This window comes from Zootoca vivipara, chromosome 1, assembly GCF_963506605.1.
Source record: "Zootoca vivipara chromosome 1, rZooViv1.1, whole genome shotgun sequence".
In the NCBI taxonomy this organism is placed as follows: Eukaryota; Metazoa; Chordata; class Lepidosauria; order Squamata; family Lacertidae; genus Zootoca; species Zootoca vivipara.
Window position 1 is genome coordinate 66307618 of NC_083276.1, and position 17002 is coordinate 66324619.

At 43.5% G+C, this 17002-nt stretch overlaps 1 protein-coding gene and 1 long non-coding RNA gene across 13 annotated transcripts in view; one reads left to right on the forward strand and one right to left on the reverse strand.

Moving 5' to 3' along the window:
- The first annotated feature begins 1829 nt into the window (after positions 1–1829).
- On the forward strand, positions 1830–8864 carry LOC132592289 (uncharacterized). The gene is made up of 2 exons (XR_009557725.1): positions 1830–4892; positions 8095–8864. It is a non-coding gene; the product is annotated as an uncharacterized LOC132592289 (long non-coding RNA).
- The window catches only part of TEAD1 (TEA domain transcription factor 1), a 168169-nt gene continuing 159265 nt past the window's right edge, over positions 8099–17002 (reverse strand). For 7 of the 12 annotated variants that reach the window (XM_060275574.1, XM_060275573.1, XM_060275582.1 and 4 more), the window contains 3 exons: positions 11733–11873; positions 10539–10691; positions 8099–8863 (listed from right to left, as the gene is read on the reverse strand). In XM_060275574.1, coding sequence (XP_060131557.1) covers positions 8750–8863; positions 10539–10691; positions 11733–11873 — 408 coding nt within the window. In that variant the 3' untranslated portion in view covers positions 8099–8749. The remainder of the gene's footprint in view (positions 8864–10538; positions 10692–11732; positions 11874–17002) is intronic. The other 5 variants (XM_060275592.1, XM_060275594.1, XM_060275596.1 and 2 more) reach the window with 2 other exon arrangements.

Below are 17002 nucleotides of genomic sequence, written 5' to 3' on the forward strand. Positions count from 1 at the left end.
CATTATCACCCCCCCAATTTTGTACACCAAACAATAAATAAATTCATTCATTTGCAATAAAATATACTCCAGCCACTTGCTTACTGTAGATCTATTTTGGCACCATTTACACATAATGCAAAGCCAAAATATGTCTTGGCATGAATGAGCAAGCATGCCGGTGCACAGTCAGAAAACCATGGCTGCTTTATTCCTCCCTAGCCACGCTGCTGCCACATTGCCAGGAGCTAAGCCACGGTTAATCTATGAACCTGGGCTCATGAATTATCTTGCTTCAAGCAAAACACAAACTGTAACCAAGGTTTGTTCTTGGTGTGCCACTCCTGGGTTGTTTGCGGGGAGACAAACCACAAGTTTGGGTTCACATGTTGTGCTAAGCCAAACTATGGCTTAGTTCCTGGTATCATTGCAGCAGCAGAAGTGAGGGAGAGTGAAGTGGCTGTGATTTTCGTAGTGTGCGCCAGGACATTTGCTCATTCATGCCAAGACCAAGTTCGGCTTAGTGTTATGTGTGACTGGGGCCCATGTACTTCTGAAGCCAAGCAATCCTTACTAGATGAAGATGTCAGAAGAAAGTGAACAAATATAAGTTTAAGAAAAAGGGAGGGGGTATAACTACATATATTTACCACTTTGTGTGCCACACACTAATTCTAAATAAAAATTATTTGATTTTTTTTGTCTATTAAAAACAAAAGTGTATTCACAGCTACAAATCTCCTCTGCCAAGCTTTTGGTTTTACTGCTATTAGTTCTCAGTGATTATTAATTATGTTGTATCCCTCTGAACCAATGTCAGTGCTGTTGATGTCTCTCGAAAAACATGGTATTGCCCAAATGCATGGTTGGTATTAAAACGGCATTATTTCCTACAATGAAATAGGAAACGGTGCTGTTCAAGGGTCTCCCCGAGGACATTTATTCCTAACAATTTGGTGCTAAAAAGCACAGGTCAAATGGACTGTTTCATTTTCTTCTACACTTTCATTTTCAATTTTAGGCATCCAACTGCTCAACTTTGTAAACAAAACAAGTGCAAATTTAAAGAAGAAAACCATCTTCACAGATTTAGAACTACTATAATGATGATGATGATGATGATAAAGTCAAATTTGTCCTTTGCCTGAACTTCTGCTATTTATATGGACTCGTGTTACTCAGATGCAAGACTGGATGGAGAGGGACATGGCAAAGGGTGAAATACTGACTGCTTTCCTATCCTTGCCAGCCAGCAATGCTGCATAAACAATCACAAACGTTTGAATAACATAGAGAATAGTTTTTCCAGCATGATGCACTCTTGTGATTTGCAAAAAGCACGCTACTATAAAAAGTACTCCTTTGAGAATGGAGGCCTGTTAGTTTTGACTGTTTCCAATAAACCAAAGGCATTATGGTGATCTCTAAATATTTTTGGTCTCTACAAATTGTCATTTATTATGGCAGCACTTTTCTAAGCTGGAATTTCAAAACCAAAGGCACTTGCATGCGAGAGTGCAGAGAGTCACAAAGGTTTAAGTATTTGGTCATGAGAATTTAAGAAGGCAGCATTATTATTCATACAATTCACTTTTTGCAGAAAATTCTAGCGCTGTTAAAACGTTTCATTTTGGTATCGATATTCCAACTATGTAGTGACGGGGTGACTTATATAGGACGGTGTTGTAGGGCCAAGTAGCCAAAAGGCTTCTCTTCGGGAGATATTTTTATTTCCTTTTTCCTTTATTTAAGTAAACCAATTAATTTACTACATAAGATTGGCATGGTATGCTAAAAGGTACTTCTACTATAGCACTAAGGCACTGCATATTGTAATGCTTTGGCAGCTCGGAATTAAGAAGTTCCTACGACAAAGTAACAGTTAACAAGGGAGATGCTTCCAGCTTACAAAAGAGCTCACAGTTTACAGGCAGCCTTTTGGACTACACAACCCACATAAACATCTGACAGACTTAAGGCTTTCCAGAAGAAACATGCACAGGGGGTTTACACCCAACGTAAAGGTAAAGGCAAGGCAAACAGCTCCCAGGAAGGTTTTTACAAAAGTGGAAATAGAAACATTGTGACTCTTCAAACAGCAGAGTTATTACATACATTGTGTCCCAGGCTGCATGAACACAAAAAAGAAGTGTACCTGGTTTGCAAACTGACTGCTCTTCCACACAACTCAAGGGGTTGCTTTGAGATGTACGTTTATTCTAAAAATGTCCAACTTCCTTTTAAAAAACAAATCCATCAAAACCAAAAGCCCCGTAAAAGGTAACTTTTTAATAAAAAAAAGTTTTAGATTTGTAACACCAAGTGCTTCAAAATAAAGGACTACTTTAGATGAGTAAGATGCAGTGCTAATTCACTGTTAGTGTTATAAACTGATGAAGAGTTACAGCCATATAAGCATCTGATTTTACAGATCAGAGTTAAAACGACTGAAAGGTTCATCTGCTTTAATGTCTGTAGTACAAAAGGCGTGCAACTTGCAGAGCCTAGAGGCTATACAGTGCAGCATGCCATGAGAAGGGCTGAATAGGAGTCATGAATGGAAGACTGCATGCAATGTGTTACGGTTTTGCAGCCTTCCAGAAGTTGAGTAGCTCCTCTGACAATTGAATAGGGCAAATCTCCAAGCTATTTATACCTTGAGCATTTCCTGTCCCCATGTTGGATTCTAACAGTGTGAAAGGTTTTATGCAGGCATGAAGAAGTTTGCTTTCTGAAGTAACAATTATTCTAAGCAGCACACTGAATATGTTTCTTAAGTATGCACGAAGCTGCATTTCAAAGTGCAATAGCTATTGACCTAGTGCTTTAAAGTAAAGAAAAACATTCTCCATAGTTCATGATTTCATCCTGCAGGCTATACAGCTTCTCATAAGTGGCTGTAGTAGGCAGTAGGTGGAGAGAGGCAAATCCTTGAATGGAAACTGTAGCAAAGTTGTTGTGTTCCTACCTAGCTCATCAAACCCTACAAACCTCATGTAGTGATAGATTTCTGGGTGATTTGTACCCAACACCACTCTCTTCTATCTAAATTCAGCTGCTGAAATGAAGGCAGCTAACTAAAAGTAGACTTTTGTGTGAAAGAACTGTATGTTCAGTTTAGTTCTACAACTGAAGCCAAATCTCCAAACTCAGAATGTGCTCAGATGCAACATGTTCCTTCATTCTAACTATGATTTATTTTTTACTAGGCTCTGACTGATAGATTTTAGGGTTGTGGTAAAAAACAAAGACCCAACAAGTCTGATATTTGCCCACCCTGTATCATAGGTTAACACTTACTATAAAATAAACCAGTTCCAAGACACTTTTTCAGCCTTTCATCACGTAGGGCAAGAATATATATTTACAAAAGCTGCCTCTGAAGGGGAATCAAACCTCGTGTAGTGATAATATATTTATACATCTTTGAATAAAGCTCTACCTCACTTGTTCCTAGGACCACCAAAAGTTTCTACAGTGATGCAGGGGATGTGGGAAACACCATGTCTAGGAAGTCTGAAAATGAATTGTAAGAATTGATAATAAGATCCAGTGTAAATTCATACGCTTCATGGTTTGAGGCCACTTACTATCACAGTTTTCACCTTATTGAGTGAACAAATCCTGTTAAGATGGGCCTAGACAACGTGATCTACAAGCCACATACAGTGGGACCTTGACTTACGAATTTAATCCGTTCCAAATGCACACTCGTAGGTCGAAAACTTCGTAAGTCGAGTTTCCCATAGGAAAAGCGGTTTCCCATAGAGATGCATTGGAAATGGAAAAATTTGTAAGTCGAGCAAACTGCATCTAGCTGTGAACGGGTTTTCCGTTCGGATGTCAAAAAAATCGTAAGCACACGGCCAATTTTCCCGCTCATAAGTCGGAAACGTCGGATGTTGAGTAGCTCGTAAGTCGAGGTCCCACTGTACATTGTCAGGCCTTTTGTTGGGTGACAGTACTCACTGGTATGAAGTACATGGGTATGGAGAGGGGTCCCCAAACTAAGGCCCGGGGGCCAGATGCGACCCAATCGCCTTCTAAATCTGGCTTGCGGACGGTCCAGGAATCAGCATGTTTTTACATGAGTAGAATGTGTCCTTTTATTTAAAATGCATCTCTGGGTTATTTGTGGGGCAAAATGTAGTCTGGCCCCCCACAAGGTCTGAGGGACAGTGGACCGGTCCCCCTGCTGAAAAAGTTTGCTGACCCCTGGTATAGAGTCACCTCTTTTTTGTTGTTGTTGTTGTTGTTGCTCATGGGAACCATTTTGTACAGGCTCCCATGCCACGTTTATTAATATATGAGGATTGTCACCTCTCTTCTAACCCCGCAAAGTACTGCACATTGTGGTCTGTCAAGTGCTTGACAACCCTCCTGTTTTTGCATTTTCAGGCAAGCTGAAAGAGAAGGAGATTTCAATGGGGTTCATAAAGTAATAATTGTGTCTTTTTTGTTTGGCGAAGCCTGTGATTTTCTAGCATTTTAAAGACATTAAAAACAGATGAACCTTTTGATTGTATATCTATTATCATCTCAACCACACTGCTTTTTTGTGGTTTTCAGCTGACAGTTTAATTGTAATTCAACAGTCACTTTAATTCCACCCCCCTCTTTACATTTGCTTATCACTAATTTTGGTGTTGCAATTTATAGACTCATTAGGAAAAACAAAAAACAAAAACAAATTGTTCATATAATATATAACCACACACAAAAGATTACGTACACCATAAGTCTAATTTTTCAGTATTTACCTAGTTATTGCAAAACGAGTCATCTTTTAAATAAACAAATGTCCTTATTAGTACAATACTTTATACCTTTTTAATGCACTAGATATAATTAGTAAAAGGGAGGAAGTCTTCTCGCTTTGCAATACCTGCTTGAAAAGTTAAATGGGTTAGAAGGTGTGAGGGACAGGGGATATCGCGAAGTCCCTCCCCTCCTGAGTTCAAGCCCGTCCCCGAGCAAAGGGGAAAGCAGGGAGAGTTCCGATTCCAGTGGGGAAGCAGGAAGTCGTGTCCGAGGCTCAGGCAGGGTAGAGGAGCCAGGGTCCCAGGTGGGACAGGAAGGGGCAAGTAAGGGGGGAAGACCCATCCCCCCAACTCCAGAAGTACGCAGGAAGAGGAGGGGCAAGAGGATGGGTCTGCCAAAGCTTTTGTGTTGGAGAAAGACGCGCCAAAAGCCATTAGGAGGTTCTGAAACCGACTGACAACATCGCTCCGTGTAAATAGCAATGACTTGAGCACTGTAAATACGCAGCACCAATAAAAGAATAAAATGCAGAGCTGCGTAGCGTCGTTACTCTGAAGTAGTCCGCTCCGGCCACTGTGACAGCAACCTCCTAATCATTTTTGGGCTACTTCGGAGTTGCCGGGATGAGCGTGTCCGAGGCGGAGAAGTGGCGGCAGATCGCTGAGCAAGCCCAGCTAGAACTGCAACAGCTGTCGCTGCAGGCGCAGGGAGAATTGAAGGCAGCTAAAGAGGAGACTAAGAAGGTCCAGGACGACCGGCTACAACTTGCGGAACAGGTGAGAGAGCTCCAGGAAAAAGAGCAGCATTTAAGGGCGGTGGCGGTAGACCTCCAAAACAAGCTGGATGCAGAGAAAAACAAGGCGGGAGGGGCTCCCCAAGTCCAAGTGCTGCCAGGAAGGAGAGCAGGGACCCTTGTAAGCAAGTTCAATGGAGACCCGAAGGAGTTTCAGGGCTTTGAGACTGAGATCGTGTATGCTCTTGAGCTGCACCAGAATGAGTTCCCCGATGATGAGCACAGAGTAGCGTTTATTGTGGAACATCTCACCGGAGCAGCCAGGGAGTGGCTAAGACCATTAATCGCAACCAAGAATCCTTGCATGAAAAATGTCCAACAATTTCTAGAAGGTTTGAGGACGATGTATTCGTCCGATAGTCATTTGGACCAGACTAAGGAGGAACTGCATAATTTACGCCAAGGAAATATGACAGTTCGCGCATATTGGGCGAAATTCACCATGCTGGTGCACAGACTGGGGTGGGTTTTGGATTCGCCTCCCATGCAAGCTGCGTTTTACTTGGGTTTGAGCGAGGAGGTGAAGGATGAACTCTCGAGAGGTCCAAAGCCCAGTACTATGGATCAGCTGAGCAAAGCAGCTCTGGCGGTGGGGGTGAGGCAGGAATCCCGGTGGAACGACAAGCAAGCGACGCGCGCAAAGCGGGCTTGGTTCCCACGGTCGCAGGAGAAGCCACTCCCTCAACAACCCTTTCAAGCCACGCCTGGAGCCAGCCAGGACCAGGAGCCCATGCAGATTGATAGCGCGCGCGCGCGGGCTTTTCAAACCCCAGCGGCGCCAAGACGCAAGGAGGGAAGGGGCGGGAATTGCTTTCTCTGCAACTCACCCCAGCATCTCGTCAGAGACTGCCCACATCGCAGGGAGTGGCAAGGAAAGGCGGGAACGGTGGTGCCCTCCCCCACTGACGCAGCACCACAGCAGGGAAACGGGAAAGCCTGGCTGCAGGAGACAAGGGGCAGCAGCCAGGCACAGTCAGCAGACAACAGCCCCAGCCCGCCCACCCGCACAGAGAGGTGCAGAGCCAGCCCACCCCTCCCAGAGCAGGAGTGGTTCTAGAAGTGACGCTAACGCTCCCAAATGGCTATCCCCTGACGGTCCTCGCCTTAATTGACAGTGGGGCGTCCGCCAACTTCTTCTCGAGAAGCTTTGCAGAAAAGCACCAAATCCAGCTTTTGCAGTTGGATTTTCCTCTGCACGTGGCAACCATTGACGGCAGGGAGCTGCTGGGAGGGGCCATCACACATCAAACCCCCCCCATGAGAATGACGGTGGGAAGGCACTCAGAGACACTGGCGTTCAACGTCACCACCATCTCAGACCCCCCCATCGTCTTGGGCATGAGCTGGCTGGCGCGCCACGACCCCTCCATCAGTTGGCACCAGAGGTGCATCACGTTTGGGTCGGACTTTTGTCTGGAACATTGCATGCAGCACCAACCAGGGGAGGGGCCTCCGATAGCCACGGTGGCCACCATGCATATCAAAGGGGGTGAGGCAATACCCAAGCAGTACTGGGACCTGCAGGAGGTCTTCAGCGAAGCGGAGTCCGACCACCTACCCCCGCACAGGCCTTTTGACTGCCAGATCAACCTGGTGCCAGGGGCGACGATACCCCCAGCCAAGCTGTACGCCATGTCAGACCAGGAGCTGGAGGATCTGCGCGCTTTCATCGACAAGAACCTCAAGCGGGGGTTCATAAGGGAAAGCAAGGCAGCAGGGGGCAGCCCGGTCTTCTGGGTGGACAAGAAAGACACGCAACAGCGCCGTCTTGTGGTGGACTTTAGACGGCTGAATTCGGTGACAGAGCCAGTGGCTTTCCCCATGCCCAGAGTGGATGATCTCCTGACAGCGGCACGCAGGGGCAAGATTTTCACCAAGCTGGACCTAAGGGGGGCGTACAACTTGATCAGGATCCGGGAAGGAGATGAATGGAAAACCACGATGTTCACGCCTCTGGGCTCTTTTGAATATCTGGTGATGCCCTTCGGTTTGCAAGGGGGCTCGCAGGACTGGGGGGAGGTGTTCACACCAACGGGATCGGAGAGCACCGAGTTTTTAGGCTTCCAGTCGTCACCGACACATGGGGGGGGCCTGGGGAGGGGTGAAGGAGAGCTTGGGAGGGGGGTGGATGTGAGGGACAGGGGATATCGCGAAGTCCCTCCCCTCCTGAGTTCAAGCCCGTCCCCGAGCAAAGGGGAAAGCAGGGAGAGTTCCGATTCCAGTGGGGAAGCAGGAAGTCGTGTCCGAGGCTCAGGCAGGGTAGAGGAGCCAGGGTCCCAGGTGGGACAGGAAGGGGCAAGTAAGGGGGGAAGACCCATCCCCCCAACTCCAGAAGTACGCAGGAAGAGGAGGGGCAAGAGGATGGGTCTGCCAAAGCTTTTGTGTTGGAGAAAGACGCGCCAAAAGCCATTAGGAGGTTCTGAAACCGACTGACAACATCGCTCCGTGTAAATAGCAATGACTTGAGCACTGTAAATACGCAGCACCAATAAAAGAATAAAATGCAGAGCTGCGTAGCGTCGTTACTCTGAAGTAGTCCGCTCCGGCCACTGTGACAGCAGGTTAGTTTTAATACAGAGGAAAGAAAAATAATATTTTTTGCCTACTTTTAGGACCTGTCTGCTCCCATCAGGCATTTTTAAGGCTATGTTTGTCATTTGGCTTCAAACAGAAATTGAGTTGCAGTTATAAAATAATTTAGTGAATTACATTCGTTTGTATCGTCCACAGTAATCAGTTATGAAGATAATTCTAAGAAGAATTTGTGTGCTAATTTATGCTTATAGTTAAAATTCATTTCAATTTCACTAGCATCTTAAAAACAGGGTTTTTAAAAAATTAATTCAGACAAAACACCTCATAAACTCTTATAATTGCGGTTAAGTTTTCCCATGGCAAACGCTCTGTCTTATATTTTTCTAACACAACAACAACAAAAATTAAAACTTCCACAAAGGCCTTGAAATTCTTAAATATAGTCTTCCCAAGAAACGGTGGTTTTTGTTTTTGTTTATATAAATTTGAAGAACACTTTGTTTTAGAAAGAATTTGTACAACTGTACCAGAATTTCACAGCTACAATATATATTGACACACTAAAATGAGGTTTAGAAAAATGTAGGGGAAAGCTCAGCCAGAGGAACTGCCACTTAGTGTTGAGGTTGACAGTCTGTGTTTTGATAAGGAGTTAAACAAAACATGTCTATAAATAACTGTTTAGTCCTTTACAAGCCTGTAGATGTGATGCTGTGCACCATGTTCGCTGTTTGAAACTTCAAATACACAAGCCATGCAAAGTAGGGTTTCTTGTGTGTCTCTGTTCGTTACAACCTGTTTGTGTTTTTATACATATAAAAAAAAGGAAAGAAGACACGATATTATAAACTGGGTCATTTGCTAACACAGGAACAAAAGCAAAATATGTAATTGAAATCACTGGAGATACAATCACACACACACACACACACACACACACACACACACACACACACACACACAATTTTACTCTCATATACAGTATGAAGAGACATATGCCTCTCATCTGTCAAGGTTTCTTGGTTAATGCCTCTCTAATGCTGACTTCTGACTCAATGCATATAGACATTAAAGAGTACTCTGCAGGTATGAGAGATAGACTTTTAATTATTATTAAGAAACCATATTTTTCTAGGGTGCATAATCCTATCTCCCTTATCTCCAGCACTATGTAGTCTACAACATATTGAGTAGGACTTCTCATGGAAACCATCTCAACTGGATTCTGGATTCTGACCTAGGTTCTGCAGTTCCATATTTCTGACACAGTTTCTGGGAAATAATTTGGCAAGGCGGGATCTGCTTTTTGGGAAGCTTCCAGAGGCATATTTTTGGAAGACTTCCCGGGATAACCAAGCTGCTAAGATTTTAAAGGAAAAGTTTGCAGGAATCTCCTTTCTCCCTTTTGAGAATGACACAGCAGTACATTGATAAGAGCAGAACCGATCTAGAAGCAAAAGCCCACCATGAGCCAAAATGTTCTGTTCCACTTATCCCTGAATTTAAGGCCAAGCAAGAAAAAGAACACAAGGCTACGATGGAGCTCTGCTGTTGCTCAATCAGAGCTGCATAACCCAATCTTTAAGGGCTTGGAAGAAGGGTAATAGGTAGTAAATCAAAAGCTATGAGAGAGGAGGGAGGATGAAAAGAAGGAAAAATAAAGGTGAGAGGGGTGGGGCAAATGACAAGGAGGGATCCCATGCAGGTCAGTTTTTCAGAGTCCAAAATGTTCTTAGGGTACTCAAAAGCTACTGTGCTAGATCCATTGAAAACAGGTGATTAACATTGAACATAGCTTGAAACGAGTTGTTTCACAAAGTAAACTACCAGGTGTCCCAGAGAAGCACTATTTTCTGGGCACTCTGCACCAACTAGGAAGTGAATTTACCACGACTTCCATGTCTCCAATCACAGCTATGGCAGGACAGCCAATGCAGACAACCAGGCCCAGAACTCACCCAGGCCAAGGGAAAGATTACTGCCCCCCTGTTACTGCAAACTGTATTGCTAAATGAATGGTGGGTGAATTCTAGAAGTAGAAATATTATTTACTATAGCTAGATTTCAGCCTCCTTCCCCTGCTGGGTTCTAGGTCCAGGGTCAAGGCAAAGAGGCTAATGAGTGGACAACTATATATGTATATAAATGCATCCAATTCTCCACCACAGAGGTCCAGTTTATGAATTGTCTCTGGTGGATTTGCCACAGAAAAGCCACATCTCTATGGCTGCCTCCTATATCAGATCAGTAACTCGTAAAGCTGCCTAGCACAGGCTGTGTAGATTTAGTAGCAAGATTGGAGGTTCTGCAAGCCAAGATTAAAGCACAGAACCTACCTTTGGCAGTAACATTGTACTTGACTCAAGGGCATGGAATTTTTAATCCTTGCAAAAGGAACCAAATAAAAAACCTGCCTGCTCCCAAAGAACTGCAGAAAACTGCCAGAAAAAGTGAAAGAGAGAAACGTTACCAATAAAATTGTAAAGTTTTCCAACACGCTGTTCATCATATATTTTTCTGGTAAATGCTTGAGCTTGTGGATGAAATTGATCATATATTCACACATTGGAGAGCGGTTTATTCTAAACACAAACCGCCCATTCTCAAACCGTGCGTATTCAGTCTAAGGACAAAAAGCAAAAGAGAACAGAACGGAACTGTCAATGAATGAAAAGCTCTTTTTTATTTTTAAATGTGAGCTACTGTATAAAATAGACATCTTAGGATATTAAAATTTATTTCAATTGAATTAAACATACCATGTAGCTAAAATATCAGTTTCTTATAAAAGGAACAGGAGGAAATAATATATTGCTTATAAAATAACCTTAAATGTTGCCTTGATATTGTGGCTCTGATATAAACTAGGGCTTGAAGGAACAATTAAAATCCATGTTACAGGGGCTTTCCTGTTTCCCCTGTTGAGTTGGGAAATTTTTTGAATGTACTATTAATAATCTCTATTCAATGTGTTGCACATTCTCAGGCTCACAGAATAAATCTGACATGGAACTCTTTTTGGTAGTTTGCAACTCCAGGAACTTTTGGTCAGGGCCACCGCTTAATTCAAGTTTTGTGTGCATGTGTGCACTGATTCATTATGGATCATTTGTGAGCAGGAACAGAAGAACGGTGGATCTTTCCAACTGAAACATAGCCCCTGCACTAAAATCCCACTACAGGGAAACATGTGTGAACACGTATAAGGGTAAATAGAGGGTGCTGCTGTACGGTATGCCGGATGCGCTTCAGAATATCAGAGCTACCACGGAGATTCATGGCTTTGTATGTGCCCTCCTAGACGAGTCTCTTTCCCCTCTTCCAAATGGATAAGCGAATCAAAACTGGGTTGTAAGGAGTCTATTCTATTCAGCCCATAGTACAAAATTATGTAGAGATCCACCAGGATCCTGCATTAGTATTAACTGCAAACCAGAGGTAGCCTATGCAGAGCTCTCCCATCATTCAGCCCCAGGTGGCATGGCCAATGCTCGGAGATGAGGAGGGATGCAGTGCGACAACATCTGGGTGTCCCCCAAACTGGCTTCTTCTGCTGTAAGCTCAGTGATTTAAACCAAGGACAGCTTGGAGGCGGAAAAAAACACTTCTAGAGAAAACAGTGACCTGGCAGCAATCAGGCAAGCAGCAAGTTTGAAAATCATACCTCTACTTTTTCTACTACTTGCTTCCCGAACGAGCAGACTTTGGTGGAACAGGTGATTGTCATGTTTTCTGAGCTCTCATACTGACTAGTTACGCCATAGAATGCTCCTGTATCATCTTGGATGTTGCAGTTTAAGTCCGCCTGCAGGAAAAAAACAATAGATGCTTCCTCACTACCGACATTATTGCAAAAAAGAAAGTATTTATTATGAATGCCATTGGGGGGGGGGAATCCCCATCAAAAGCAGACTTAAGAGCACAAAAAGTGCAAATTACAATGATATTTCCTGCAGCTGCAAAAGAGTTGCCAGTACATTTTGCACAGCAGCTTTGCAAGATGGGACTGGGATGCAGATAACACACCTGCAGCCCCAGGCAAATTTCAAGGGAGTGCCCTGAAACAATTCTCATTGCCAAGGACAACAGCTGCGCTATTTCTCTTAGGCTTGGGTTCTGTGCTTCCAAATTGTAAAAGATTTTTACAGCCCAAGTACTAACCCAAGGAATTAAAAATATAAAGATACTGTACAGCAGTTCCACTGAAAGAATAAGGATTTCTTGGCTTAGACCCTGAAGATCAGCCTGGAATTGGATTTGGATAGCTAACCCAGCCACAGTTAAATAACCGAGGTCCATAAAAATAGCCCATCACTACAACCTGAAACGATTAGCGACATATATTCTCCAGCCCCATATTTGGCTGGAAATAAGATCTTCAAGTGGAGGATGAATGCTTCTGTAATGCATGTCTGAATGGTGCCTTTGCATAATGATATTAAAAAGCAGATGCAAAAATTATTCCCTGTGACTAAAATTTGCAGCAGAAGGAGCGGCTCCACCTCCATTGTCCAGCCCGGTCACTGAGATCCAGCCCTGAGGGCCTTCTGGCAGTTTCCTCACTGCGAAAAGTGAAGCTATTGGGAACCAGGCATAGGGCCTTCTTGGTAGTGACGCCCTCCTTGTGGAACACCCATCAGATAACTATATAATGTTTAGAAGACATCTGAAGGCTGTATAGGGAACCTTTTAAGGTTTAAGGTTTTCCCATGTTTTTATATAGTGGTACCTCGGGTTACAAACACATCAGGTTACAAACGCTTCAGGTTACAAACTCCGCTAACCCAGAAATAGTACCTCAGGTTAAGAACTTTGCTTCAGGATGAGAACAGAAATTGTGCTCCAGCGGCGCGGCAGCAGCGGGAGGCCCCATTAGAGAACAGTTTCAGGTTAAGAACGGACCTCCGGAACGAATTAAGTTCTTAACCAGAGGTACCATTGTATGTTGGAAGCCGCCCAGAGAGGCTGGGGCAACCCAGTCAGATGGGCAGTGTACAAATAATAAATTATTATAAATTGTTATTATTACTGTCTGTTGATTCCAGTATATAATGCATTCATCTATCAATATACTATAACTTCTCGGCATGGAGCGCTGTAAGTTTTGCATATCAAGACCCTTAACTATTGGACACGATGCATCAAAAAGGCCCCCACAACATGCGCCAAAACTGAGCTGGCTGCAGGCAAGAAAAACACTTCACATGGGTAAGTGTTCTCGGTCTTCGGGGAAACGAGGAGGCAGCCTGCATGTGTCACAATAGTCTTGCCTAAATAGAGTCCTCAAAACAACAGAAAAGCAGCAAATGCAGAAAGATTACAAAGCCCCTTTCCACAAAAAGAGGGGGCTTCCCAAGGGAGCAGCATAATTAAAACACAAATATTCAGTAGTTAAAATTGAACACGGAGGGGTCACTTGTTAAAACAGCACAGAGGCTTCAATTACACTGGAAATGCCGTGAGGCGTCAGTCATATGAGCGTATTAGACTTCTCCCCCTCCTTCTCAATGAACAGTGCTCAAAGAGCAGAGATTCCAAATTGTGAAGCAATTCACACACACGCACACACACAACTGCATCATCTGGATCTTTGGCACACTTTGTTGCCAGTTGTGTGCTGCAGCTTTGGAATTGCTTCCAGGTCTGCCACATGGCTGGGCTTTTGATGACCAGGCCAAGCTACTCCACTTCCCAGCTGCTCTCTGATTCATTCAGGGGAACCAGCACACTTGCACCAAGTTGCAGGCGGGGCAGGCGATGGCTTGTGAAGAGCTTTGCACGAGTGCCATGAAGCTTGCCGTGCAGCAACGGTCCTCTCTGAGGCAACAGAGGGGGCGAAAGCAGCAGGAGTGGTTTCTTCCATCTCAGATTTGTTTCAAATGTGTCTGAAACGCTGGCTAAAGATGGTCTGTCCACACAGCTGACCTCATCTCTCTATGGCAACTCGCTTGCCAAGTCTCATTCCATTATGCAATAAAAATCACATCTAAGGAAGGGGGGGGGCATTACAATAGCTTTTTTGTGAATGAAGGAGACAAAGAATCAACATGCCTCTAAAGACGGCAGCAGACACACATGAGGGACGTGGGAGGAGACCATGTGGCCGAGCTCTTTCTGAACATTAACCACACTGAATTCATTATTTGTTAACAGTGCCTGACAAAGGAACAGCATTATATTTTTCAGGTCACAGCTATTTTACATGATAAGAATAGGAACAAACCTAACTACCCAACCCATATTACTTTGCCACTAATTATGGCATATATTTACATCTATAAAATGAGAGAGATTTTTGGACATGATTTAATGCCCTTTTATTGTGCAGATTCCTTTATTTCCATTCCACATTTGAATTTCAAAAATGCTTTGGACTTCAAAGCATCTTTTTTTTAAAGTGCACTAATTACAATACACATTATTTTCTAGAACTGCTTGTTTGCATTGCAGATTTCTAAAATGATAGGTATTCATTAAAATGTCCTCATTAATATCACCCACACTTCTTAGAATGAGAGTTTTGCTCTCCATTCTGCAATGGTGTTCAGACACACAAATAGGTTTTCATTATAAAGCAATATTGCAATCATCTAATATTGCAACAGCACAATTCTAAACATGTTTCTTCAGCAAACAAGGCTCATTGTCTTCATTGGGACTTACTCACAGGTTGACGTGTGAATGCGTATATAAAAGTAATCAATCCTTTCAAAAGGAGGTTATGCCCTGGACTGCGCCAGCACAGAGTATGCACTTATAAAACATCTCAATCTTTCATTCCACCTGATATGAAACCATCCATAATATCTTATGCTAACAGGTTTAGTTAGAAAACTGTGCCAAGATGCCGCACAAATAAAGAGTACACAAAATATGAGAATTATAGTTAACGATACATTTGTTGATATAAATATTGAGCCTGGCACAAGACAGATGGGGCCAAAGCTGGGAAATACTCTGTAGTGGGGTTCAGATGTACATATCTCAGATTAAAAGGCCAAGATATAAACAAGACTTCTGCCCACAGGGTCACAACTATCAAAGGACACCTCATGAAAAATGGTATGGTAGATGGAGACATGCCTATTCGACACTTGCAGCAAATTGTGTACATGGTTGTGTACAGAGCTACAGGATTATAGCCACCTTCTCCAGCTGCTTTCTTGAGTTTGATGTAATATATAAACAGGGCATAGGTATGTCTATATGTCCAATCCTTTCCTTCAAATCTGGAGTGAGAGGCAAGTGGTTGCTTGTATCAGAGTTTAGGGCTGTCGGAGAAAATGGGAGCGGAAGTTTTCCGATGTTCATTTATTCATTTCATGTCCAGGCCATAAATCAACCCAGTAAATACAACTGGTATTCACTGTTGGCTTCTTACTGCGAACTACATTTAATTGATTACATGTCCCCATCCCAATTTGCATTGAATTTCCTTCACATTGAAATGAATGGGCTGGAACAAGGTACTGCGACGTAATTTACATAAATTGTGTAAGTTCCACTACAGTAGATGGTGAGAAGAACAACACTTTTTGGTGGAAGTTGAACTGCAGCAGAACAGCAGCGCTGCTGCATGGAACAAACAGAGGAAAGAAGGGGAAACGATGTCGTCTTGCATATTTTTCTGGGTTACAAACTTTACTACATGTTGCACTTAGCTTTGCCTCTTCAGATCTCAGAAGGCTCACTCTCTACTGGCAAGGAACATTGGAGAGGCTTGAAGCACTTGGTGGCAGCTAATATTCCCTGCTTTCCGCTCTCAACCACCGGGAAAAATTAGGAGAGGGAGAGAACTAATGGAAAAAGCCCAGACAGCAGTTCCTCCACCCCTGTAATTATGACTCAGCACAGAGAAAGGCACAAAATGAAGAACTATTTAAAGCCCCTTCACTTTAGAGGCTATAGGAAGGGACCCTTCATAGTTCTGAACAGCAAGAATGGGGTTCCTTTTCACATGGTAATTATAGCATATGGAATGGCTCTAGGATGTTAAGGCAAATGTATACCATGGGAGAAGAGTCTGGGCAGACAGAGGTAAACTGTGTCGCTTCACCATAACTTCAAGGTCCTAGAATCATAGAATCATAGAGTTGGAAGAGACCACAAGGGCCATGCAGTCCAACCCCCTGCCAAGCAGGAAACACCATCAAAGCATTATTGACATATGCCTGTCAAGCCTCTGCTTAAAGACCTCCAAAGAAGGAGACTCCACTACACTCCTTGGCAGCATATTCCACTGTCAAACAGCTCTTACTGTCAGGAAGTTCTTCCTAATGTTTAGGTGGAATCTTCTTTCTTGTCCTAACTTGCTGCATGTGTCAATAGTCCTTTATGACCATCCATTATCTGTTGTTGGATCTTTGGTGGGAGCTCTTGAAAATCTCACGTCTGGCAAATGTATATTAATGAGGCTTTTTTAAAAAAAGTTCACTTTCCTCCCTTAGAAATGTTATCTTCCAGGGCAGTGAGGCACAGCATGCAGCCTACTGACATGCAGGGTTGACGCAGCCCTCAGTTTGACTTTACAAAAAGCACTGGCTACACAACAGTCATTAATAGCAGCATTTTTGTGACACCAGGGATTCTTACATACAGGGATGTCTTGATGGTGCCGTCAGCATTGCTAACCTGTTCCACTAGATGGCAGGTGACAGTTTGCAAATTGCTTCAATACCAGTTGTAGAGTGAGCATAATGTCGACAAGCAGTAAAGGAAGCCTGCTCTTGGTAAACTGGATCCGTTTTAAATATGTTGTGCTAACATGATAAAATTACCTGTAAATTACTCATGCCTTTGCAGGGCTGGCAAGATTGAAAACCTGTCGCGCTACAGTTCTGAATAAATATTCTGCCTTGGTTTTTGAATAAGATTTCGGCATTACTTAAAAAAATTAACTAGATTTCTCAGTGGCTGATCGGAACCATGGCACTA